The sequence below is a fragment of the Rhineura floridana genome, chromosome 9 (assembly GCF_030035675.1).
Source record: "Rhineura floridana isolate rRhiFlo1 chromosome 9, rRhiFlo1.hap2, whole genome shotgun sequence".
Taxonomy (NCBI): Eukaryota; Metazoa; Chordata; class Lepidosauria; order Squamata; family Rhineuridae; genus Rhineura; species Rhineura floridana.
The window spans coordinates 111,815,313-111,842,006 of NC_084488.1; the positions used below are offsets into that span (position 1 = coordinate 111,815,313).

General features: G+C 42.6%; 1 protein-coding gene across 5 annotated transcripts in view; it reads right to left on the reverse strand.

Annotated features, from left to right (window-relative positions):
* FRAS1 (Fraser extracellular matrix complex subunit 1) overlaps positions 1-26,694 on the reverse strand; it is a 416,443-nt gene that overhangs the window by 239,179 nt on the left and 150,570 nt on the right. For 4 of the 5 annotated variants that reach the window (XM_061583287.1, XM_061583284.1, XM_061583285.1 and 1 more), the window contains 6 exons: positions 26,257-26,349; positions 17,147-17,306; positions 14,793-14,926; positions 9,687-9,770; positions 7,969-8,070; positions 7,691-7,882 (listed from right to left, as the gene is read on the reverse strand). In XM_061583287.1, the coding sequence (XP_061439271.1) occupies positions 7,691-7,882; positions 7,969-8,070; positions 9,687-9,770; positions 14,793-14,926; positions 17,147-17,306; positions 26,257-26,349 (765 nt within the window). Of the gene's footprint in view, positions 1-7,690; positions 7,883-7,968; positions 8,071-9,686; positions 9,771-14,792; positions 14,927-17,146; positions 17,307-22,679; positions 22,732-26,256; positions 26,350-26,694 lie in introns of those variants that run through there. The other variant, XM_061583288.1, reaches the window with a different exon arrangement.

A 26,694-nucleotide genomic window follows, 5' to 3' on the forward strand; every position in this document is an offset into this window, starting at 1 on the left:
AAGACAGAGAGACAGAAAAGGGATGACCCTGCCCACTTTTGGCTCTAACTTTGCTCATGGCTGGCTCAGGCCCATCCGCTACTGGCATGCATTCACCCTTAGATTATCCCTGAGGGAATGTCAACTCCCCAGGTAGGTTTTTTGGCCTCTCTCCCCCTTTTCCTCTCCACATAGCAAGCTGCCAAGGAAGGGTCAGATCACTCTCACCAGAGAGGTCTGAACTGATCACTTGCAGAAGGCTTTTGAAATTGGGGCAAAGGCCACAGCTCACCAGTGGTCTACCTAGTCCAGCATCCAACAGTGGGCAGTCAGATGCTTCCAGAAATCCAACATCCTGGATGTGAAGAGAGTAGTCCTTGCCCTCTATTCTCCCTACCCGCTCCAATCAGCAACTGGTATTCTGAGATACACTACCTTGGAACATGGAGGTTCTATTTATCGAACATTGCTCATAATCATTTGTAGACCTTTCCTTCATGAATTTGTTTTTAACGTCTTCTGAGCCAGTGCTCATTGTGCCACATCTCAGGTCAGCAAATTTCATAAATTAATTTGGGATAAGGGTGTCAGCTTATTTTCCTTTTCCTTCTTCTGGCCTAACCAAAATGTTGTTGGGGGGGAATAAAACATCTGCTTTGCATGCAGTGATAAAACATCTAGCTCAGCAGTAGAGCATCTACTTTGCATGAGGAAGGTTCCAGGTTCAATCTCTAGCATTTCCAGGTAAGGCTAGGAGAGATCCCTGTCTGATGCCAGAAATCCTGGTGAGCTGTTGCCTGTCAGATGGACCAACAGACTCAGTATAAGGTATCATCATATGTTCCTATGTTAGGGCTGCTCATCCCACAGTATGTGCTATTGGCACTTATTAAACCCAGCTCCATCGTTTGCTACAGCTGTTCATTGTGAGGGAACAGAGATATTAAGCAAAAACTTGCAAGAAACAGATGCCCCCGCTGTGTTCAGGAAAAGATCATGTAACACCCGCAGTGACCCAATCCTTTAAAAGATACCTCAGCATGCCTAGGATATCGCTCTCTCAGCACAGCAGAGCTGCAACGGGAGTTAGCACAGAGGATTGTGGGATCCCCCTGGCAGTTCAACGCTTGTCATCAAGCTGCACCGTTCCCTCACCCACCCCTGGCAAAGAAATAAAAAAATACGTTTGTCTGAGAACTGAAAAGATGGTCTCTGGAGGGCTGAAACTCACTGCCTGTCAACACATTATCCCCAACTGGTTTGCTGGAAGGGTGTAAAATGAGTCTTGTGTCCATTTCTATTTCCCTGCTTAGGTTCGATAATCCTGTGCCTGCTTACCTGTCAGGGATTCATGCCTACGCTTGTGGCCTTCTTACTGAGTTATGTGACCAGAAAAGTTAATTCTACCCCAACGAAGGATGAAACCCGTTGAGACTTGGCTTCAATTTAGCTCCAGTTTACTAATGCAAATGTCCTAAATACAGAACTAGCGAGAAGATTTGGCAGGTTTATTTTAAAAGCAGAAAGAGAGCTTTTCTACCTGCTGCTTCTGTGCTGACTTCATAAAATATTTCAATGGAATGACACCGATGTCACCTCTAGGGCCGCTGAGCTAGAATACATCACTGATAATAAGTAATGGTGGGTGCACTCAGGACTAAAAAACACATATCTATCCATCTAAAGTTAACCCAAATTCTACATCCCAAAGAGCTGAACTCTACAGCCCATGTTAATAATGCAGTTTTGCGAAATGTCTATTATTTTTGCATAATTGATGCTGTGTGCTCTCTTCCCCCACCAACTGTCTTGCATCATTTATTCTGCTTATGCTGAAGAGGGGAAAGGAGATTGCAAGAAAGGTAAGGCCCACCCCGCCCGGCTATCAGGAGCAGCTGCAGCTAGAAATAGGAACCCATCGCTCCTGTACACAGCTGCCCCATACGGCAAGTACCCCCGATGAACCATGATCCCCACATTTCCAGTTTTCATTTTTTTAAAAAAGAGAGTACATTCCTAGCATTTGTAGAACCTGAGATATGAGGCAAAATTGGCAGACACTGTTGTCATTTGTTTTGGGATAAACTGTTTTTTTTTTTTTTTTTTAATTTAATTACATTTCTAGACCGCCCTATAGCAGAAAGCTCTCAGGGCGGTGTACAACAAATAAAATCACAATTAAAATATGAGCAAGTGTGGAAAAAAATATATATATAGTACAATTATAAAACATTAATAAAATTGCCATTGAGATTTATAAATTAAGATCATATTAAGTTTAAAATGTTACATTTAAAATATTTAAAAATTTACAAAATTTAAAAAGCCTGGGCGAAAAGGTAAGTTTTTACCTGGCGCCGAAAAGATAACAGAGAAGGCGCCAGGCGTATCTCGTCTGGGAGGGCATTCCATAGTTCGGGGGCCACCAGCGAGAAGGCCCTAGATCTAGTTGTTGATCTAGTTGTTGTTATGTGCCTTCAAGTCGATTACAACTTATGGCGACCCTATGAATCAGCGACCTCCAACAGCATCTGTCGTGAACCACCCTGTTCAGATCTTGTAAGTTCAGGTCTGTGGCTTCCTTTATGGAATCAATCCATCGCTTGTTTGGGATAAACTAGTCTTCACTAATTTATTTATCCCAAGGACTTACTTTGCCCATCCCCCCACAATGGTCCAAAGGGAAATGTTCCAATGTGGACACCCACAGCTGCGCACTGGAACATCTCCCCTACCTGGACACCAAAGCTAGTACTGGCTTTTCTCAACCAAAAAGACAGTTAGGCTATAAAGAACAACATCTTGTGGGAGCAAAGTCCATAGCTTAACTATGTGCTGTGTGAAGAAGTACTCATTTTTGTCTGTCCTGAATTTCCCACCACCCTTGGATGGCTTGGGGTTCTAGTGTTATGAGAGAGGGATTTCTCCCCCTCCCTGACCCCATGCACAATCTCATTCACCTCTGTCATGTCTCCTGCTTTCTCACCTTTTTCTCTAAACTAAAAAGCTCCAGAACTTCCCAGAAGGATCCCTCCGCCTGTGCAGCTCTGAGACGGGCTCCCGTCTTGGATGAAACTTTTTCAGTTTTAAATCCAGTCAGAAGGGTCTTTTTTGACTGGGGATAATTTCTTCCGGATAAGGAAGAAACGTGAGATTTCCCACACAGCTTTGTTGTGATTGTTGGAGACTGGAATTCGTCAGAATTGTCTGTGAAAGAAGGTCTCGGACGGAGCGAGGATTTCTAGCTAAGCTCAGCTGAATAAGTGACCCGTTTTTTTTTCTTTAAAGAAAGACGGACTAACAGGCAAGCATTCTCCTGTCTACACTTTATTACTTTCTTATCTATACAGCTAAAGAGATTTGTCAAAGGAACAGCAATTAAGAAAACCTGGGTGAGCCAAAACTTTCCTTCTCTTTTACTCACGGAACTAAGGGGGAAGAAAATAAAAATAGCCTATCTTTTTTTTATTGCAAAAAGCTGACATGGAAAATAGCATTATAAAGATTACAACGGATGAGGGGTTTCTGATTGGAAGAGAAAGGAAAAATCTTTTTGATTTATAAGACTTTTGTGTAACACATGTCTGGGACTATTTTTTCTGATCTACTTTTTTTTGACGAATCTGCTCATTCCTTCTGCTACTAGTTATTTGGACGCTGTGAACTAAAGCTGTTTTTGCACTTCTGGGCATATAAGAGATAAGGGCTGTCTAGAGTGTGACGTCAGTTGGTTTGAAAGATTAACTCCTTTGTAACTGGATAAAGAAATAAACTGCTCTTTGCTTGGGACATTGAAAATTGAAAGAGTTTTGGACTTCCGGGAAGGGTGACTTCGCTTGTGCCTGCTTTTGGGACGGGTTCCCGCCTCAAAAGAAGCTTATTCAGATATAAATCAGTCAGAACATTTTTTTTTTGACTGATGAAATTTCTCCCGGGCAGGGAGAAACGTAGAGATCAACCTCAAAAGCCTGTTTTTGTTGGGAGGACTGGATTTCATTAATTTATGAGATAAGGTCCAGCCAACAATGCCGGACGGACTTCCTAACAAGCTCTATCTGCTTAAGCGATACGTTTATCTTTTCTTTAAAGAGAGAACGGACTAACAGGCAAGCACCCTTCTTTCTATTATTTTTTTTACTTGGTTTAAATTGTTGCAGCAAAAGGAGATTTGTCAGATTGATCGGCTTTGGACAACTTCTGGGTGAGATATAGCTCTTCTCTGTTATTCACGAAATTAACAGCTTATCTCTGTTTCTGTCGCAAAAAGCTGTCCTGGAAGTGCATTCTAAAGATAATAAACAGAAGAGGGATTTCTATTCCTGATTTCTATTCCGAGGAATATTATATTGTCTGGGACTATTCTCTTTTTGGTCTATTTTATTTTGACGAATCTGCTTCTTCACGACGCCACTAACTGTTTTGATGCTGGGAACTAAATTTGTTTTGCATTCTTGAACATAGAGAGATAAGGCAGGTTGCTCTGTTTATACTGTGATGTCATCAAGCCTGGAATATTAACCCAATTGTTGCTGAAATAAGAAGTGGTTCTTCTTTATTTTTGTTTTGCTTTGTTTTCGTGGTTTTAAAAATGGCAATCAAGAAAGTGGCTGAGAATCTGGAAGTAATTATGTTTCAGAAAATAATGGATGAGATTGAGATAACGAAACAAACCCTGCGACAGGGTAGTAAGGAGCTGAAAATTGAACTGAGCAAAATGACGCAGGAGCTTAAAGAAATAGGGGATCCTGTGAGAGAGGAGAATGAGATCAGAGATGAGAAAAGAAAAAATAAAGGGAAGATACAAGCCCTGGAGATTGGAACAAATGTGGAATTGGAAAAAGATCTGGAGTTTATGGATTTTAGAAATAAAATCTACTGTTTGGAATTTAACGTTATCTCTGAAGAAATTAATGAAGATATTAGAGATAAAGTTATCAATGGATAATCTTCTGGACTGGAATGATGTGATGGAGCTTGATATAGAGAAAATCTATGGAATTAACTGCAGCCATGTGACAATGGAAAAACTCTTAAGAGATGAGCCAGTGCATTTTGTAAAAAAGAAGAACACAGATATGACTTTACAACAGTATTTCAGCAACTTATTCAGAATGGATGGCAAGAAAATATTTGGGATAGAGGAAATTCCCATCAGACTCTTATTATATGACTATGGCTACAACAGCAAGATTATTATGGAATACTGATAATGGAAGATTGGACACTGAAATTACTGGACTTAACAGGACTATTGAAGAAGGAAGATGGAACTAATAGGGATAATGGAATAATGGCTATTGAAATTATTGGACCTAACAGATTCTGATGAGATGGATTAATCGAAATGTTTATTTGGACTATGGTTATGACAATAAGATTATTATAATTATTAACGAGATGGATTAATTGACATGTTTATTTGGAGAAAAATTGATAGATATATTTCTTAAAGAATTGAAACCTCTCTTTGACTTTTTGTGGAAAGAATAATGTAATGTTTATGAGATTTGATGATTAATTAAGGTAACTACTGGAGGAAAGTGATTTTATAATATGATTTAAGAGACAGGATTGTTATATATTGTAGACCTATAACTGATTTGATATGTGACAAATGGGAAGTCAACATTTTATTTTTTTTGTTTAATCATTTTTGTTTTGTTTTGTTTTTTGTCTTTGAATGTTTTATGATTTTGTTTTCTATGTTTTATGAAAATTTGAATAAAAATTATTGTAAAAAAAAAGAAAATTGAAAGAGTTTTGTTCCTTTGGCTTTAAGAATGACAATTAAGAAGATCATGGATGTACAAGAAGGGACTTTATCTTTAGACATGTTTCAGAAAATAATGAATGGGATTAAGTCAATAAAACAAGAACTGAGAAATAATAGTCAAGCATTGAGAATTGAATTTGACGAAATGAGACAGGAGCTGAAAGAAATTCAGGATTCTATGAGAAAGGAGAATAAAGATAGATCTGGAAAACCAAAAAAGGATGAAAGAGAAATTAAAGGCAAGGTTCAAACTATGGAGATTGGATTAAATATGGACACGGAAAAAGATTTGGATTTCCTGGCTGTGATGGATCCTGGAGATAAATATTATGGTTTGGAACTCAGCGCTGTCCCTGAAGGAATTGAAGAGATTGGAGATAAAGATATTATTGGTTCAAAAAAATTCCTGGACTGGAAGGATTTGATGGAACTCGAAATGGAGAAAGTTAACAGATTTAATCCCTGTTTTGTGTCAATGGAAAAATCTTCAAGAGATGTGCTAGTGTATCATGTAGAAAAGAGGAACAGAGATGCGGCTTTGCAACAATACTTCAGTGATACGTTCGGAATTGATGGCAAGAAAATATCTGTGATAAAGGAAATTCCTATCAGACTCTTATTATATGACTATGACAGCAAGATTATTGGGTGCGTAAAGATGGAAGATGGAACCAATACGGATAATGGAAGAAGAGCGATTTGAAATTACTGGACTTAGTAGACTTGATGAGTTGGATTAATTGACATGTTTATCTAGAAAAAAAAATTGATGGACATATATCTCAAGGATTGGAAACTTCTCTTTGACTTTTTGTGGAAGAATAAAATGATATGATGTTAATGAGATTTGAAACCAATTAAGATAACCGCTGGAGGAAGGTGATTTTATAATCTATTAAGAGACAGGCTTGTTATATATTATAGATTTATAGCTGAACTATGACAAATCGGAAGTCAATATTTTTATATTTTCTTTTCTTTTCTTGTTGTGTTAGTTATTGATTTGTGTTTTTTCTTTTTGTATTGTTTTGGTTTTGAAAATCTGAATAAAAATTAATTGAAATAAATAAATAAACTAAAAAGCTCCAAACGTTGTAATCTTATAGGGAACTTGCTACCTGATCATTTTGCTCCCTGATCATTTTGGTTGCCCTGTTCTGTACTGCAGTATCCTTTTTGACATGCAGCACCCAGAACCATATGCAACATTCCAAAGGTGGTCGCAGATGCTGCCTCCTTCAGAAGTGAGGCACGTGGTGATCGGAGTTGGGTCCTTCTCAGGTATAGCGCCTTAGCAGTGAATTGCTCTCCTGAAGGACATCCAACTAGTGCTGACTTTGTTGACCTCTCGGTACCAAATAAACATAATTTTATTCTCCAAACATTTTAACAAGTATAGTTTTATTTCTGCTGTTCCAGTTTGAGTTTTGCTTTTAGTTACTGTTGGTTGTGATTTTTAAAAAAAATTGGTTTAGACATTTTTATTTATTTATTTATTTATTTATTTATTTTGTATCCTGCCCTTCCTCCCAGCAGGAGCCCAGGGCGGCAAACAAAGTGCTAAAAAGACTTTAAAACATTATAAAACAGATCTTAAAATACATTAAAAAACAGCGTTAAAAACATTTTTTTAAAAAAACAACTTTAAAAAAGGGTTAAAAACATTATTAAAAACATATTAAGCAATTCTAACACAGAAGCAGACTGGGATAGGTCTCAACCTAAAAGGCTTGTTGAAAGAGAAAGTCTTCAAACGGTGCCGAAAAGATAGCAGAGATGGTGCCTGCCTAATATTCAATATGAATTGTTATTGTATTGCTTTGAATAACCTGCCTTAAAACACTTCAACAAAAAGTCAGCCCAGGAATCTTAAATAACAAAAATGGCAAAAATAGAAATAAATAGTTAAGATTGCTCAAAATGCAGTCACTTTCTTACCTGGGCACACTCCACTTTGGCACACCCTCCATTCCAACAAGAGACTTGTCCTCCATCACACATGCAGAACTCGCAGCGAGTGCCATGCCACATCTCGTTGTGGTACCTTAGGATGCCATCATGCACACAGCTCCCTTTGGAAGGGACACATTCCTCACAACATTTTCCAGGATGCCGTACTTTGCTCTCCCCCTAAGAAAATGCAATTCAGATACCTCGTGAAAAGACAGAATGGCCAACTCCAAGGATTCTCCTATGATTCGAAGCTCAGGAATTACCTTCTCACAGGTCAACAGGTTGCAGGTCTGCCTCAAACACCTGAGCTCTCCTCTGTCACATATACAGGCTGTGCAGTCATCTTTCTGCCACTGCTCACCATGCTGCACCACAAAAAGAAATGTTAAGTATTCTGCTTAGATTAACCACTGATGTCCACATGGTGTATAGCATCGGTTGGGACTGTAACTCCCATCAGCTCTGTCAGCATGGCCAATGGCCGGATGTGGTGGGAGTTGTAGTCCAACAACATCTGGAGGACCAGAGGTTCCCTACCCCTGGTGTGGAGGGTTGGATTTACAGCAGGGAGACCCAGGTTCAAATGCCCACTCAGTTATGAAGTTCACTTGGTGACCTAGGGCCGCTGTCTCTCTAACCTACCTGGCAGGGCTGTTCTGAGGATAAAATTGGGAACAGGGAACTATTTAAGCTGCCTGAGCAACTTGGAGACAAAAGGGTAGGATAAACAATGTAGCAATAATAATGTGCCTTTCTAACAAATATGTTGTGACTGAGTTCAGATGGGTATTATTCCTGCAAATAAACAGAATGTCTTTTAAAAGAAAATGCGAGCCCTGCAGTAGACTATTTAATGAACAACAGGTTGTTGATCACATTTGTATCGGACATACACATAACTGGAATGTGCTGCTGTCCTCCCAATGTTACCAGAGTGACATGGGATCCACCTATGTGAAAATGTTTTCATGCTACTCAGGTAACACATAAATCAGTCCTCAGAAACCAGGTCTAGTAATGTGTTCCGGTCTGGAAGCCCTCATGCATACAAAGGTCCCCCATTAGCTATGGCTTCCCATTCACTTCAATGTCTGAAACAAACCTGGAAATGTATTGCAAAGCACACATGGATCTGCTCTTTTTGTAGCAATGGAAGGGAAATCCAAGCACAAAAAACTGTGTGTCTGGCAATATAGAGATCTATATCCTGAGCCACATTTAAATCCTCCTCCCGCCTGTTACTAAAGAGGGCAACCTAACAGATCATACTATTCTTAATTAAGCACATCATAATCTATGCCAATAGCAATCTCAATTCTCTGTCTGCTGGTCCTTATATAGCCAAAAAGGCACAGCTTATATATAAGGGGGAGGCACTTTCAGGTACAGGGGAACTCTCAAGGTTTGCAGGTGTCCAAGAGATCTTTTTAAAAAATCTTAGGAGACCCCCCCCCCAAAAAAAGCCTCAACCCAATGAAAACTGAGCGCTCACAAAATGCTGACTGACTACTGGGAGAGAAAAATTTAAAAAATGGAGGTAGCAGGAGGAATGGAATGGAGTATCCTGAACAAGAATGCTTGACATTGCAACCTTTTGTTGCAGATCTCACTTGTATATAGTTCTGTAATGCATCAAACGCATTCCTGACTGAAAATATGTAAAGCTATGCCCTTATTACCCATGTCTGTTATCTCTCACCCCTTTTCTTACACACTTTACAAAATCTGTTAACAGCAACGGTCTTATCTACATTAGCTTGTGAACCGTGTTCTCTTTCGCCAGCACATTCCTTTCTATTTCTAATCCCCTTTGGAGCTCATCAGGCTTCCCAGGAAGAAGAAAAGCAGCAGGTTGTAACAACAACAACAGACGTTATTAATGCTGGCAAAAACCTCAAGTGCTGGGAGAGGAACAGAGATGTGTCATACACAGCCCACACCAAGTTGATTTTTGCATGCTTTCATCAAAGGGTTCCCTTACCTCGTATATTCTCCCAGGTGCAGAGCAAGATTTTAGGGCACATTGTGGACAACACTTTCCAGCAGGTACGACCACACTTTCATCCTAAGCATTGGGGAGGAGGGGGAGGGGAGAAATCATATACAAGAAAGAGCAGATGCCAATAGTGAAATGTGTCACCTGGTGGGTCATGGGGGCAGAGTCTGGGTGGGGGTGAGCCCAATGGAGATGGGGCCAGAACGAATACCAAAACCTCTGAAGCCAAGCAGCCCTCTTGCTTTGGGGCCTTCACCCTTGTGATCTAATGCCATCCATGGACCCTGGAAGAGGAGGGACAAAGGGGGCTAGAGCGCCCCATACGTTTGGTCCCCTCCCCCCAGGATGATCAAGTAAAAAAGGACTACTGGTGTAGGTGGGGCTAAGTGATAAAAAGAAATAGATGCAGCCTATTTTCTAGCGCCCAGCAACTGCGCATGCCACCTTGTTTGCTGGGTCTTAGGAGCACAGATGTGATATGGAGAGAGGGACAGATTGCTAATGTGCGAAAAGATAGGCAGGCAGGCAGAGACAGACTTGAGGCCGAGAGTGAAGAGGCCATGCTCTAATTCTTCTGTTATTCTATAATATTAATGAATTGTGTCTTTTCAGTACAGTTGTGACCCTTTTGAATTTGATTTTTAAATACTGGAGTGCCTTGAGATCTCCACCACCACTGACACCTTAAAAACACATCCAGGGGTCTATGGCCCTATCCCTTGGAGACCCAGAAAAATAGCTAAAGTCTATCGCTGAGATCTCACAAATCTAAATGGCAGCCACTGGTTCTGTGGGAGAAGGTAAAGGTGCTGGTGTCACGTTCCGTGTCTCAGGGTCCCATTGTCGGCCCAAGGAGGCCTCAGATTCAGATGATGTACCAGTTTCTCCACCTGAGGGGAAGCCCTCAGCACCTCATTCTACTCTGCCTCGGATTGAGCATGTGGCTCTCCCATTATTGGCTGAGGATGACTCCCCAGCAATCTCTCCTGCTACACAACCACACAGGAGCATGCAACTGCAAAATAGGCTACAGGCTCTTTAAAGATTGCTTATAACTCCCCCAAGGGGAGGAGCCACTGGGAGGAAAAGTCCTACCAGCCTTTCTAAGCCCTGAGATCACTTTGCTCCCATCTTACTTAACACAGCTAAGCAAAGCCCACTGGGAGCTGCCCAGGGTCCTGATGTGCCTTGTCCTGGACCGCACAGGAAGAACCTCTGGTAATTATTACCACTTCCCCTGTGGACCCCAAGCTCCAGGAGAACAGGACAGCTGCAATCAATGATATATCTTGGAGAGGAGAGAGATCCAGCTCTTGCCCGTGAGTCTAGTTGCTCCCAGCCCCTAACAGGCAATGAACATCCTTCACTTTGGGGGAAGGAATGAAGACGCAGTCTGTCCTACTGATGGACTCTTTGCTAGTAGAAGAATAAAAGGCACAGAAGAAAAATGAGAGAAGAAAGAGCAGAGTAGGATTCTCAGCATTAAGGTTAATGCATTTTCCATTAGAGCCTCTTCTTAGGGCATCTATCAAACATTCTCAAAATTAGCTAAAAGGGGATTGTCTTGCTCTTGTTGCATTAACCCAGAGGCTTGCAAGTCTGATTATTCACACCCTCCTTGTCTCACCAATATTTCTTCCACATTCTATGGCATTCTAATGACTGGCTGATTAAATAATAGCGTGATCAGTGGCGGGCTAAACAGCACATTGAAGATGTGGTCTGAGATGGAAACATTTAGGAATCTCACATAAATTTGTTGTAAAGTTCATTTCTTTTTGCTCTTCATGTTTTGTTACAAATCTGAGCCAGCATACAACGTTTTAGTATGCAGCCTCAAAAAAGTTTTATGCGCTCATCAGAAAAGGAATTGACATTCATCTGATGGAAACAGCTGGTTATATCTTTATGCACTAATCCTCTGACAGAACAATACTCTGTGAAAAAGAAAAAAGATCTTTGACGGTTAACTGTAAAGTTGACAAATGTTGTTGCATTATAAATTCTTCAAAAATTAAATAAAAAAAGGAACTGGGACTTACTATTTGTAATGGCCTATAGCTACAAGCAATAAATGTTTATTAGAAATAGGGATCAGGAGAAATTCTATTCAGCATGCATTTAAAGCCAAATCTAGCAAATTCACATTTTTTGAAACAATATGAGAACCAAAAAATAGTCATTCTTGAAAATTTGCACTTATCCAAATTTTTCAATAAGGTTCTCAAACCAATGTTTACAAAAATGCATATATTGGGGGAAGTGTGCATAAAAATGAGTATCAGTGAAAATAACATACAAAATTTTATTTTATTTCATTATTTGATTTATATCCCAACCTTCCTCCCAGCAGGAACATAAGTCCATTGAAATGCATTATATTAGGAGAAAATGTTTGCAAAAATGTGTACATTACTCAAAACTGCATGCAAAAATGAGTTTATTAGCAGAAATTCGCACTAAAATGCTGAAGAACTTTTATGAGGATTTTTTTTTAAAAAAAATCCCCGAACTGCTACAGAAATGTGAAGAACCAAATTTTAGACTGGAAAAATGAGAAACTAAGAGAACTGAAATTGACAGATCCTTCCATCCCTAACTGGAAATATATAAAATCGGGTATGATTAATGTGAACATCTGGCTGCTTAAAATGCAGGTGGGAAAACATTAAAAGAGAAACAGTTTATGTATGTACGGTGATGAAGATAGCTTGCTGACTGCCTTCCCGACCAAGGTTTCTGCCAATAACCTGGGTAACTAAACACACACATCAAGGGAGCTATTCCACTCATGTAAAAAAGGAATGTGCCAAGCAGCAAAAGAAAAAGAAAAAAGACAACCTCCTGACACCAACAGTAAAAGGAGCTGAGTGAATTTGGAGGGTAGGGCGGTCAGTTGCCAATTTCCCAGCTGTGCTCAGCAATGAAGGATGGAAACAATGCTGTTCACAAATGAGTTGGGAGGAAAGGTAACCACCTTCTTCCTTGGCAGGAACATACATGCTTTAAAAAAAAAAAAAAGTTTGTCAGATTGTCTCCGTTTTCCACCAGTCGGGGCCACAGCCACAGACCACTGGAGGAGAGATCTCTAGCAGAGCCTCCTGCCCTGAATTTTGGCCTTTCATTTACACACACATAGTTAGTAACTTTTTCATTGTTTTAAATACGTTTTAATTACTTGTTTTTAACTGTTTTATTGAACATTTTAATGGTTTTTGTAAACCGCTTAGAGGTCTTTATGTTCAAGCAGTATATAAGTGTTGTTAAATAAATAAATAAATCTTTAGTCCTCTTTCTTTACCACTCCAAAGAATCCTGGGAAGGGTAGTTTGTAAAGGGTGCTGAGAGTTGTTTGGAGACACCCTATTCCCCTCATAGAGCTACGATTCCAAGAACTCCTTTGGAACAGGGACTGACTGTTAAACCACTCTTTGAATTGCAGGTCGGTGAGGAGAACAGGGGACTCCTAATAACTCTCAACACCCTTCACAAACTACACTTCTCAGGATTCTTTGGGGAAAGCCATGACTGTTTAAAGTGGACCCTGTAATGTCTTACAGTAATTGTCTCCTCTTTCTAACTCCCATTCCTGTCTGTTCATTCTGCCATACACCTTGATATGCCCTAGGAGAACACCCTCTTTCTGTAAAAGCTGGTGCACCATAGTAGTTAAAGTCACAAGATATGAACTGGAAGTCCCTGGTTAAAAAAATCTGAGTTCCCAGGGTGAGCAGTCTACATTACAGGGTTGTTGTAAAGACTGCTGAGGCAATATACCTGAAGCACTTTGAACATTTTAAGGAAAGTGCTATATTCATTTTCATACACAAAGAAGCTTAAATAAGATTTGTATCCATAATGTGCACCAATTATTAATAGGGGTGTATATTCAATTCAATAAGCTTTTGAGTGTTACGTGCAAAAATCTTCTAAAGGAAGCTGCCTTATAGCAAGTCAGACCATTGGTCCATCTTGCTCAGTATTGTCAACACTGACTGGCAGCAGCTCTGCAAGATTTTCAAACAGGAGTCTCTCCCAGGAATTGCTAGGAATGCTAGGAATTGAACCTGGGATCGTCTACAATCAAAGCAGATGGTCTACTACTGAGCTGCAGCCCTTCCCCTATGCCTGCTGTGCTGTCCATCAAACTGCTATTTGCTCTCCATTTTAAAGCCCTCTTCAAGGTCCCCTTCTCTCTCTAGAATTGAGGCACATAAGCACTGCTTTACCTACCCCTCTACTCCTACCCAAGTGTCTTCTTACTCCATCCTCATTATGCCGTTTCTAACCCAAGACTCTCCTCCTGCCTTTGCTTAGTGGATGAATTGATTCTACGTTCTCTAGAACTCTGCTGGTGGCACTCATCACTGTCATTAATAATAGCAGTAGGACTCCGCTGAATCTTTCCCAGGAAACATTTTCTGTCTGAAAGAGGAGATTTTTGAAGTTTCACACATGCACATGTTTATTTTATTTTTATTTTTAGAACCCACCCCATTCTTCTGATGTAAATTGTTTTAAATTATTTCAATATTGTATTATTCTATTTTAATCCACCATGGGAATTTATGGTGAGGGGCAGGTAAGAAATCTTATAAATAAATAATATTTTTTCGCAGCCACTTCTTTTGCTGATTGGGACCTTCAGTGCAGTTTAAAAAACAAAACAAACCCTATGTGCTTCTACCTGAGGTTGTCTCAGGGATCACATAAGTAATGTAATAAATGTCACTTTGTCATGCAAGTAAATCAAGCTATGTGACCACAAGATGAAGCCAAATCAGAGTGAGGGCAGTACAGTTTTACCCCATTCTACCACCCCCAATTGACAAAACTGGGGAGTCATTATGTAGGGGGCAAAAGTTTTCACAAAATGCCTGTCTCCCCCCCCCTTTCAGCTCAGCTCTACTTAGCAGTGGTAGAGGAAAGAGATAAAGACAGACAGTGCCTCTAATGATATTCTAATTTATTTTTTCAGTAGTGACAGTCTTTTACATGGATGGGAAATTCTAACATGAAAATACATCACCTAATAATCATTTTTTAAAAGCTAGCAAAATGCAGAGAATTTGACAGCTTGCACATTCTTACCTCTTCACACAATACAGGCTGACAAAGTGCTGTAAAGCACTGCACAGTCCCGTTCCGACAGATGCATTTGGCACATTTGCTGGGCCGCCACTCCTCTCCATCCCGGAACATTTGGCCATCGAAAGAACAAGTCTCTAAAAGGCATTTAAGACCACTGGTTTTTCTGTGTTCATGGAATATCCTGGAGCAGAGCTGGTGAACTTGTCGCCTCCAGATATTGGTGGATTTGGACTCCCATCAGGCCCAGCCAGCATGGCCAGTGGTCAGGCAATGGCCCAGCAACATCTGGAGGCCCAAAGGGTTCCCATCCCTGTTCTAGAGTCAGTGAGGTTACACCCTTCTCTGTCTCCTTTTTGTTCAATCTCATCACGATGTTGGGTATTTCTGTAACACTTCTGTAGTTACGTTGCCATATGGATATGTCCCTTGTGGTCAAATAGAAATGCAACAGCACATGGAAGTCTTCCACTGAAAATGAGAACTGTGTTTCCTTCCAATGTTTCTCTATTTTACCACACTCACAAAAGCAAAATAATCACAGAAGAAATACAAACATATCTCACCTTTGTTATGAGGTGTCAAATATTGGGAATTTTTAATCTTTGATTCATCTCAGTGAACCAGAGTTTGAAAAGGCCTGCAACAGCAAAGATTCCTGGGAAACAGCCCCTCTGTGACCTCTGAGTACATATCTTGCAATGCCTGAAGGTATAGACTTCCTGACTCATGGAAATTTGGGATTTGTCACCCAGTAAGAATGGGTGCTCCTTTCAAACAAAGGAAATGTTTATGATAACATAACTAGGCCATCATGAGGAAACAGAATAGCTCCTTTCAAACTAGGAGGTGTTGTGCATTTCTAAGCCTCTGGAGAAGACAGGATAAACTCCTGTCAAACAGAGAAACTGTTTTACACAAGGATTATGATAATCTTAACCTTGAGGAATCTTGATAATCTTAACCTTGAGGAATCATCAGGAATCTACAGCAGGAGATCACACCTATTATCTGGGAACTGATCAGGAAATGAGTGGGCTCCCACCTTCCTGATCACATTTACTTTGGGTTTACTTTGGGGTCAGTTTAGTTAGGAAAAGGTATAAAACATGAGGAGTGAGAAGGGCAGTTCAGTTCATCTTCTGGGGGGGCTGCCACAACTGCTTTTCTTATCAACGCACGCTAGCATCTTTGGGACAATTTCAGAGCTATGGATTTGGGTGAGAACTTTCAGATCTGGCGCTGGTTACAAAGGGTGGAGCTTTTGCTCATTGGGCTAAATACGAAAGTCTCTCTCTCTCAGCTTTAGGCTTGCAGCAACTCTCCAGGAAAGGTATATGCAACTATCTGGGCCTTTTCTTTCCTTTTTTCTTTCTTTCTGTGTGGGTGAGCTTAATGTGAAAGTGTTTATACGGCTAGTCTCTTTGCTTTAGTCTATCCAGTGTTGCTGAATGAATGAATGAATAATAGTTAGAAAACTACTCATTGTTAACTGCAATTGTAAACTGCAATATTTTTCCTTGTTCCTTCTCTTAATAAAACCACTCTTTATTTTACTTGCAGTGTATGTGTTATTGAGTTAAGGGTAAAATTATACATGTTCTGGGGGTGACGTGCGGGTAACTCCAGCAAAAGATCCTGCTGCTCTCTTTTGGGGAATTTGGATTTCTAGTGAGCTCTGCTCATGAGGAAGTTCAAGGTCCCTTCGTAACACCTTAGGACCACACGGACAGCATGATGAATGCGGGAGGGAGGGGAGCAGGGTTATACATGCTGCCCCCATTCACAATGTTAATGCACTCAGCTGTATGTCTGCACAGAACTGATGCACATACAACTGAATGTGCATAGAACTCTGTGTGATCTTGAAAGTGCCCTCTTAAAAATATCATGTAAAGACACCCAGTTCACGTGAAATGCCAGAAAGTCAGCCTCAAACAATACATAAATGTATGTAACTGTAACCATTGCTCCCTGCTACATGTCTCCTCAGAAAGACACTACATTAGGGACATGCAAAAATATTAAATGGCAGCTGCGAGCCATTGAGAAGACAACCTACCACAACACAGGTGATGATGAAAAGAGCCCAGGGTGGCATTTTCAGGGCACTAAAAAAAGGTAAGCTGAAAGTTCACTTTAGCAGATATTTGGTTCAGCAAGAAATCTGATGGATGGCTAGATCACCAGATTTTTCTCTCTTGCTAAAAGTGGCTGGAACCAAAAATCCTCCAATATGCAACAGCTTAACACAGGTAAAGGTTACATTTGGCTAAACCATGGTGTTGGTGTTGGTGAATCTGCTTACATTTTCAAGATGCACAAATCTCAGACTAATCTCTCCCCATCTCACTCACCTCCAGTGCCAACACACCGTGGACAGCATTCCCCTTGACTGGTGGAACGCACTTCACCTCTCTCACAAGAAAGAGCGGGGCAAGGCTTGGGGATACAGATAACCTCCCCACTGGTGCAAGAGCAGGTTGTACATCCAGAGCCAGCCCATTCGGTATCATCCTACAGGGGAAAACAAAGCAGAAACATCGACCTGTCAACTGCTGACAACAGACAGAGAGGACCACACAGCGCCCTATGCTGGCCTCTATGTTCTCCCTTTCTAACCCCATCATGAAAGTAACGCAAAGAAGGAACAGTTTGTTCTTACTGTAAACGGTATTTCTTCATGGATGACAGAGGTCTCCAAGTGGGCAATATAGCTCCTCCTACAGCCCAGAGCAGAGCTTGGAAAAGTTACTTTTTAAAACTACAACTCCCATCAGCCCTAGCCAGCATGGCCACTGGATTGGGCTGATGGGAGTTGTAGTTCAAAAAAGTAACTTTTCCAAGCTCTGGCCCAGAGACAGGAAACGCTTCAGCGAATATTTGCTCCTCCTCTGCCGCTGAGGCTCAGTTTTCATATCTTGGCTAGCTTTTGACATCAGCCTCAGCGAAAATAATGAAGAATTAACAACAGAACAGACAGAACAGGAGCAACATGCTCCGAATTAGTTAAACCAACCATAAAACATAAACCAATGCAAACTAATGGAATAGTAGTCATGGCACTCCTTGACGCAGTCCCAACCCTTAATAACAGCCTGGGTGGGCCTTGGAGACCTCATGTCATCCATGAAGAAATACCGTTTACGGTAAGAACAAACTGGTCCTTCTCTCATGGATGACAGAGGTCTCCAAGTGGGACGTATCAAAGCTGCAGACTTAGGGTGGGGTAGATGTAGGCAGGACCTGTTGCAGGACCCTGCGCCCAAATGAAGCCTCGGCCGAGGCGTACAAGTCTATTTTATAATGTCTTGTGAATGTGCTAGGAGAGGACCAAGTGGCCACTCTACAAATATCAGCTATCGGGGCATTAGTGGAAAACGCTGTCGACGTAGCCGCTGACCTGGTGGAATGTGCCGTAATGTGTAATGGAGAGGTTAAATGAAGTGTCTCGTATGCTAATGAGATACAAGCCTTAATCCATCTTGCCAAAGTCGCCATAGACACCTTTTGTCCCAACGTAGCCAGATGGAAGGAAATAAACAAGGAGTCAGACCTCCTGAATGGTCTAGTTCTATTTATGTATATTTTGAGTGCCCTTCTGACATCATGTGAGTGCCACACTCTCTCCCAAGGGTGAGAAGGATTGGGGCAGAAGGAAGGTAGTATAATGTCCTGTTGAGTATGGAAAGGTGAATTAACTTTAGGTACAAAAGCTCGGTTAGTACATAGAACAACCCTATCTCTATGGAAAATACACAAGCGATTGTCGACAGAGAGTGCTTGCAACTCTGAAACTCTGCGTGCTGTTGTAATGGCAATTAAAAAATTTTTTTGAACGAAAGTATTTTTAAGGATGTAGAACCTAGAGGTTCGAATGGAGGTTTTTGCAATGCAGATAGCACCGTGTGTAGGCTCCACGTCGGAAAACGTCTTACTGGAGGGCTTAATACTGTAGCCCCATGGAGAAACCTTTTCACGAGTTCATGAGACGCTAAGGATGGAGCTTCGTGGACCTGTAAGATAGAAGATAAGGCTGACGCTTGTCTATCGTGTTGGGCCATATGCCCATTTGAAGTCCGTCCTGCAGAAAACGTAGCACATTGGGCACCTCTGCTGTTTCTGGATGAATGTCTGATTTAGCACACCATGTTGAGAAAGCCATCCATGTACCTTGGTAGCTACGAATGGTAGAAGGCCTCCTAGATGCCAGTATGGTGTTCACTACCGCTGGGGATATGCCTGATGTTAACAATCTGCCGCATTCAATTTCCATGCAGTCAGTTGAAGCCATTGAGGGTCCGGATGGAGAAGAGGACCCTGATGGAGCAGGTCGGGGCGTGATGTGAGGCAGAAAAGTGGAGTCTGAGACAGTTGTATAATGTCCGAAAACCACGGGCGTCTTGGCCAATAGGGTGCCACCAACATAACGCCAGCCTTTTCTGACCTTATCTTCTTCAATACTCTGGAGAGCAGCGGAGTTGGAGGGAATTCATAGAGTAGACCGGTCAGCCAGGTTGCTGTTAGAGCATCCTGCTGCTCGGCCCCGTGGCTGTGGTAGCGGGAAAAGAAACGTCGTGTCTTATGGTTCGTCTCGGATGCAAACAGGTCTACTTTGAAATTGCCAAACTTGGTTTGAAGAGAGACAGAAACTGTTCTGTTGAGGGCCCATTCCCCGGGGAACAACTGCTGGTGGTTCAGCCAATCCGCTGTCACATTCAGATGGCCCTGGATGTATTCTGACTTGATTGACTTCACATGGTGCTCCGCCCACAATAGCATTGCCACTGCTTCTACATGCAGGCTTCACGATCGGGTCCCTCCTTGTTAGTTTAAATGAGCCCGAGTTGTGGTATTGTCCGTGCAAAGCAAGACGTCCGGGAACTTGAGCATGCTTGCAAAATGACGCAGGGCCAGATGTGCCGCCCTGAGTTCCAACCAATTTATGCTTTTCCGTGATTCCACAGGAGACCAACGGCCCTGGACGTACTGTCCCTGGCAATGAGCCCCCCATCCTGATAGGCTTGCATCGGTGTTGATGACGGACCATGGGGGTTCCTGGAGAGGGACTCCCCTCCCTAGGTAGCGTGAATTCATCCACCACAGGAGAGAGTGCTTTGTCTGCCGGGAGAGAAGAACATAACGGTGGGAGCATAGCGCAATGTCTTTCTGGAAATGGAGAAGCATCCATTGAAGTGGTCGTGAATGCAGCCAAGCCCAGGGGGTAATGCCTATGGCCGAAGCCATCATGTCTAGTAGCTTTGCAAGTGTCATGACATCGGGCGAACGGGCCCAAGCCACCGAGCGTGCTAATGCTATGATCTTTAGAATACGTTCTGAAGAAAGGGAAATGGATTGATCTACTGTGTCCAAATTTGCTCCCAGATGCACCAGAGTCTGCGATGGGGTGAGATGACTTTTCTGAGAATTTATCAAGAATCCGTGGTCCTTCAGATGGGCTAGAATGATCTGTATAACTTCTTGAGCCCGTGAAAGAGTGCTGGCTCGAATTAAAATATTGTCCAAATAGGGATATATGTGCAGGCCTTGCAAGCAAAGGCTGACTATCAGAGTCACCATCACCTTGGTAAAGACTCGTGGGGCAGAGGCTAGACCAAAGGGCAGGGCCTTGAATTGAAAATGACTGCCATTCTAGTAAAAGCGTAGGAGGCGTCTGTGAGTTGGACAAACAGGTATGTGTAGGTAAGCATCTTTCAGGTCCACCAATGCCAGAAAATCGTGGGGCTGAAGTGCTTCTTTTATGGATGTTAGAGTCTCCATCCGGAATTTTTGAGTGACCACAAATCGATTCAAAAATTTGAGGTCGAGTACCGCGTGCCAGGATCCGTCCTTCTTCTCGACCAGAAACAGGGCAGAGTAAAGCCCTGAGAAAAACTCTCTGGAAGGAACCTCCTCTATGGCTGAAATGTGTAACAGGCGACCAATTTCGTTGGAAACTGCCTGCTGCTTTACCAAGGACTTGGAAACGGGTGAAGAAAGGAACCTGGCGGACGGATACTCCTTGAATTCTATTTTGTACCCTTGCATGACTATTCTTAAAACCCACTTGTCCTGGGTAGTTTGTTGCCACCGATGGGAGAAGTGGCCTAGTCTGCCTCCCACTGGGAATACATTGTCTGAGTCAGAAGCGCTGTTGGTTCTGACGACCCTGGCGTGTCTGACCTGAAGGCCCCTTGTAGGAAGAAGCTTGCTGGTTTCTTTGTTGGAATCTTTGTCTGTTCCAGAAGGGATGGGCTGATCGAAAATCACGACTCCGGCCCCTGAATCTAGTCCCACAAAAGGACTGGGAGGACTGGGAGGCTTGAAACGGGTGCCTGAAGGAACACCGATCTTCCCTCTTCTGAGATGGCATAATTTTCTTTTTGTCTCTAGACTCTATTAAGGCGTCTTGCAACGCCGTGTCTCCAAATAATTTGAAGCCAAGAAAAGGTACTGATGCCAGATTAGCTCTTGAGGGAGCATCTACATCCCAATGATTAAGCCAAAGGTGCCTGAGTGCAACCACTGCATCTGCTATAGCTCTACAAGAAAATTGGGAAGCGTCCATAGTTGCATCCGCTATAAAGGTAAGTGATCTAGAAACTTTTAATAAAGATTTTCTCATCCTGACGGGGTCTAGAGACATATCGACTAGAAGGTCCTCTACCCAAAGGAGTGCTGCTCTGGCAAACACTGAGGCCGAAACTGACGCCCTTATGGAAAGGGCAGCCGCCTCATGAGTCTTTTTTAGGGCTACTTCCATCTTACGCTCATTGGAATCTCTCATCTGAGCATCCCCATCCTGAGGAAGAAAAGCCCTGGACAGTAAAGCAGAGACTGGACTGTCCACTGCCAGGATTCACAGTTGTTCCATGACCTCAGGATCTAGAATATAAAATCTGTTAGCGTAGTTAGTACCCTTCTTACATAGAAGTGAAGAATCCCACTCCAACTTCATTAATGACTTAAAAGGAGCAGGGAAAGGAATGCACCTGGTGGACAATCTTGGGACAGGCAGGACCAAAGCGAATTTAGATACTGGCTCCTGCTGCTGTTGCTGCTGTGCCAAGTTCAGGTCGAAAGCAGTCAACACTTTGTGAAATAGAGGAGGGAAATGGACCTCCAGAAAAAGTCTAGCTGAGCCAAAGTCCTCCAATTCAGATCCATCACTCCATTCCCCATCCCCTTCATCCAATACATCATCTCCCCCATCATCAGGGTGTCTCTCATTAACTGTAAGTTCCCGCCATCTGTCTTGCCCTATTGCAGCAGAAAGGGGTCCAGGAGAGTGGGTTATATCTATCTCCTGTTGCTCTAATTGCCTCCTTGGGGAAGGGCGATTGATCGTATTCCCTTGCTGGGAATCCCCTTCTGCATCCCCGCCCCCCTTCTGTGGGTAAATCCCCTAGGATGGCCTCTCTAAGTTGATGCAGCACAGCAGGAGAGAAGAGGTCAGACAGTAATTGCTGCTGAATTATTGGATAAGGCTCTTGCAAGGACTCCCTAGCCAGGGCTTGGGAAGTTGCTTCACGCTGGGCTGACCTGGTGATGCCTTCGTCCTCAGAAGACAGCGATTTCAGTTGTCTCGACATATTAGGATGGAGGCGGGGAGGATCGGGAGAATGGGGGGGCTGCATGAGAACGCTGCTTGTTTGCCCTTAATGTGGCCTGAACGCCTCCCTCAGCAGTGACCGTTGTCGAGGTATCAGGCAGGACAGAAGTGCTCCGTTCCGTCATAACTGGTGCTAAATCAGTAGCGCTCTCCAAAATGGCGGTTGCTGCTGTATTCTGGTCATCCAAAATGGCGGGCGCAACCGCCTCATTGCACCTCCGCGCTATCTCCTCCCGCAGTCCTGCCGGGGGAATGAGTCCGTCCCCGTATCGACTTACCCCGCTGCCTGGCAGAGCCGGGTACGACGCTGGTGAGCTGCGCAAAAAGATTCCTGAAGAAGACCCTTCCATCGAGTCATCACCGCCAGTAAGCAGCCGTTGCTGAAAAGTAGCGGGAAAGTGCAGTGAATGGGAACTGACCGTGGCCGTAGCCGGGTATTGCCCGATTTTTTAAAGATGCTTCTTTTTGGAAACGTAGCTCTTTGTCTTATCCATGTTCTTCTCCTCCACTGACTTGGCTCTCTTTGGTTTTTCCATAGCTCAGATAGAAACCAAAAAGGAGCGAGTGAAACTGACAGAAGAGTACTCCCATAGAAGTGGAGGAGATACAGAGGATGGATGAAGTGAAATTGACAGAAAGACTAAGAGAAGTAGATCAGAAGACAGATAGACTTAACTCAAGGTATGACATATACAGTAAGGGAAGGAGAAATGCTGGAAAACTTAGCTAGGAAATAGACTATCATAAAAAGAAGGAGAGAATCCAAGAGGATGTGCTCCGGGCTGAGACAGGAAATTAAAACTGAGCCTCAGCAGCAGGGGAGGAACAAATATTCGCTGAAGCGTTTCCTGTCTCTGGGCTGTAGGAGGAGCTATATTACCCACTTGGAGACCTCTGTCATCCATGAGAGAAAACCACATCATTTTGAGTATAAGAAGAGCTCTGCTGGACCAACAGACCAAAGGCCCATCTAGATCCACATCCAGTGGCCAAGCAGATGCCTATGGGACACCCGTAAGCAGTGCATGAGTGCAACAGCACTGTCAAAGGCATCCTGCCACCAATACCAGAGGTACTGTACAGCTAGCCTTCATGGCTAGTAGCCACAGTTTCATGAATTAGCATGATCCTCTTTTAAGTCCATCCAAGTTGGTGGCTATCACTCCACTTCCTCAAGCACTATTAAAGTTCCAGACACACATTGTTTACCCTTGTTTGGTTTTCTGTTGGAAGAAAAGATTGCTGGAGATTTAAGGTGTTTCTGTGATATTTCAATTTATTTACACATATTCAGCTTGGGCGTAGATGGAGGCACACAGTTTAACTCCTGCAAGCAGCCAATTCCACTGCCCTGTATCAGATCTCCAGAGAGGGAAGCATCCCTGAGTCCCCTGATGGTAAGCATACAGTTCCCAGTTCTCTCTCTGTCTCTTTCTCAGTCTGTCTCCAAAACTGCAGCTTCTATGTTTTCTCTCACAGACAGATTTTGCTTACAACATCCTTGGATGGCAGAGGGAAAGATATACCCTACCATCTACTCTCCACCCCACTCAGATGGGTTTTGCGCTCCTGGGTAGAATGGACACTTACACAATACCAAAACAAAAGATAACACAGATTTGTACACAATGTGCATATGCTAATTTAAATGTATAGATGAAGATTTAGAAATAGCCTGCTCCTGGGAAGTTTCTGCTATTCCCTGGCCATTGGTTCCCATTACAGACATTTCCTTTGCTACTAAGCCACTGGCCACTAATCTCCCTAACAAAAAAGAAAGCAATGCCAGATCTGGATGGTGAATTTGCCCTGTAGTCATAATTTCATTTTCCTTCCTCCTAGTCCTATGACGAAATTATAGCCAGGGTCATATATTTTAATGTTTGCATTTGTTTCAATAATACTCTCAGACATACATTACAAGTGAAACCATTTTTGCCATGCTTTAAACTAAAAAGTACATTTAAATCTTTATATTCTGCCATTTTATGTCCCATGTTACCTGCTGGCCAAAAAAACCCCTCTGTGAGATCCTTTAGATCCCAACTTTCTCTCAGTTCTGTTGGTGAAGCAAACAAAGGAAACATTGTAAGTAAAGGAAATGTTGTAAGTAAAGGAAATGATGTAAGTAAAGGAAATGATGTAAGCAGTACAATAATCAAGAGGCCAAGAAGTACAGGGGTGTATCCAACCATGTCATTACATGTGTGAAACAACTTCTGCTCACACAACAGAACTTCTCTTCCCTCTCCTCCTGATGCGTTCCCCCACACACCCCATCAAAAAAATCTGCTCTGGGGGTTCCAATCCTCCAGAGCAGATTTGTTGGGATGTAGTGGGCACACAGACAGAGCAGAGGGAGGGGAAATCCCATTGCGCAAGCAGAAGTTGTTCTGCTCGTGCAATCACTTTGCTGGATTCAACCCCCAAAAGTTGCATCTTCTGGGTTAGACAAGAGGACCATCCAAGCCCAGCACTCTTGCCAGTAGTTCGCAGTCAGATACATTTAACTTTCACAGCCAGTTGTGCTGTTGGGCCAAGGATGGGGAACCTGTAGTCTAACAACACCTGGAGGGCCACAGCTCCCATCATCCCTGACCGTTGGCCAAGCTGGCTGGGGCTGATGGGAGTTGAAGTCCAACAATGTATGGAGTGCCACATGTTCCCCATTGCTGTGTTACACCCATTCTCTATTAAGAGTCCATCTTGTGGGGCTTTCTTTTTTAAAAAAAAAAAAGACAGGAGATAATAGCAAAACAATCTAGAGTGATGCCTAGCTCCCGTTGCATGTATCCAGCAAATGGCACTCAGAGGTACACTGCCTCTGAACAGGGAGGTTCCATTTTCTGCTAGCATGGTGAAAACCTGTTGATTAGGGTTGCCAGGTTCAATCCCTGAGACTGATCCTGTATCTTTAGGAGAAGAGAAAGTCAGCCAAGTGCAGGTGTTCTTGCAACAGTGTAATGGGAAAAACCACAAGGTGGAATTCTCCCTTCCCCCTGCACAACTTTTAAAGATACAGAAGACCTATTAGAGGCTGGGCCTGGCAACCAAGAGGTCTTCTGTATCTTTAAAAGTTGTGCAGGGAGAAGGGAGAATTCCACCTTGTGGTTTTTCCCATTACAGGGTTGCAAGAACACCTGCACTTGGCTGACTTTCTCTTCTCCTAAAGATACAGGATCAGTCTCAGGGATTGAACCTGGCAACCCTACTGTTGATAGGCCTACAATTCAGAGGCTTGTTTGCTTCCTGGAGAGGCTTCTGCTGGCATCCTATCCTACTCCTGGTAAGTCTCTTTTCCCCAAATGGGAGAAATTACAGCGAGCAAGAGGAGGAGATGATTAATGGTTCTTTCCCTTTGCCTATGCAACAAACGGGCTCCTGGAAAAGAACGTGCTAATATTACTGTAGTGAAAATGCCAAGGTTGTGAAAATGACCCAGTTGGAAGCAAGAGTGTGCCAATTCTTTCTTCTTCTTCTCATCTTTGGGTATCTGCCCCAAAGTTAATTTGCAGCAATATCTTTGGCTAGGTCATGTGTGAAGCTGCATAAGATTTCTCTGACCTAGTTCCCTGAATGCAAGAACTAGACAAAAATTTAACACAGCCAAAGTATTGGCCGGGCAGATTCATGCAACACTTTGTGGATATTAAGAGCGCTTGCCTTCAAGCAATCAGACTTCTCTCGCCTGGCATACCAGGCAAACAACTAGATCTTGTTCAGATTGTGTTTCCAATATGAAGTTCTCTGAATGCCTCTCTGAAGTAGCAAGATAAGTTCCCAACAGGGATGAGACAGGGTAATTCCAGCAAGAAAAGCAACACAAGTTGAAAGGGATACAAAAGAAATGCTCACCTCATGGATCCGTCCTTCATGCTCACAAAATCCCTCTGTCTGTGAAACACACTTAGGGCAGCAAGCATTGGCAGCTATTTGGAGCACTTCCCCCTAGGGATGGAGAAGAAATTCAGTTCAGTTTGCATTGAAAGCTGAATCTATCAAATTTGCACTTTCCGAAACTATATGAGAATGGAAACACAGCCCTCCTTCAAAATATGCAGTTATCTGAATTTTGTGATGCAGTTCTCCAACCAACCAATGTTTACAAAAATTCTTATTTTAGGGGAAAGTGTAATAGAAATGAATTAGGAGAAAAAGCTTGCAAAATGTGCACGTTACTGAAAACGGCATACAAAAATGTATTTATCAGGGGAAATTCGCATTAAAATGCTGAAGAATTTTTATGAGGATTTTTTAAAAAATCATAAATGTCTGCGGAAATGTAGAGAACTG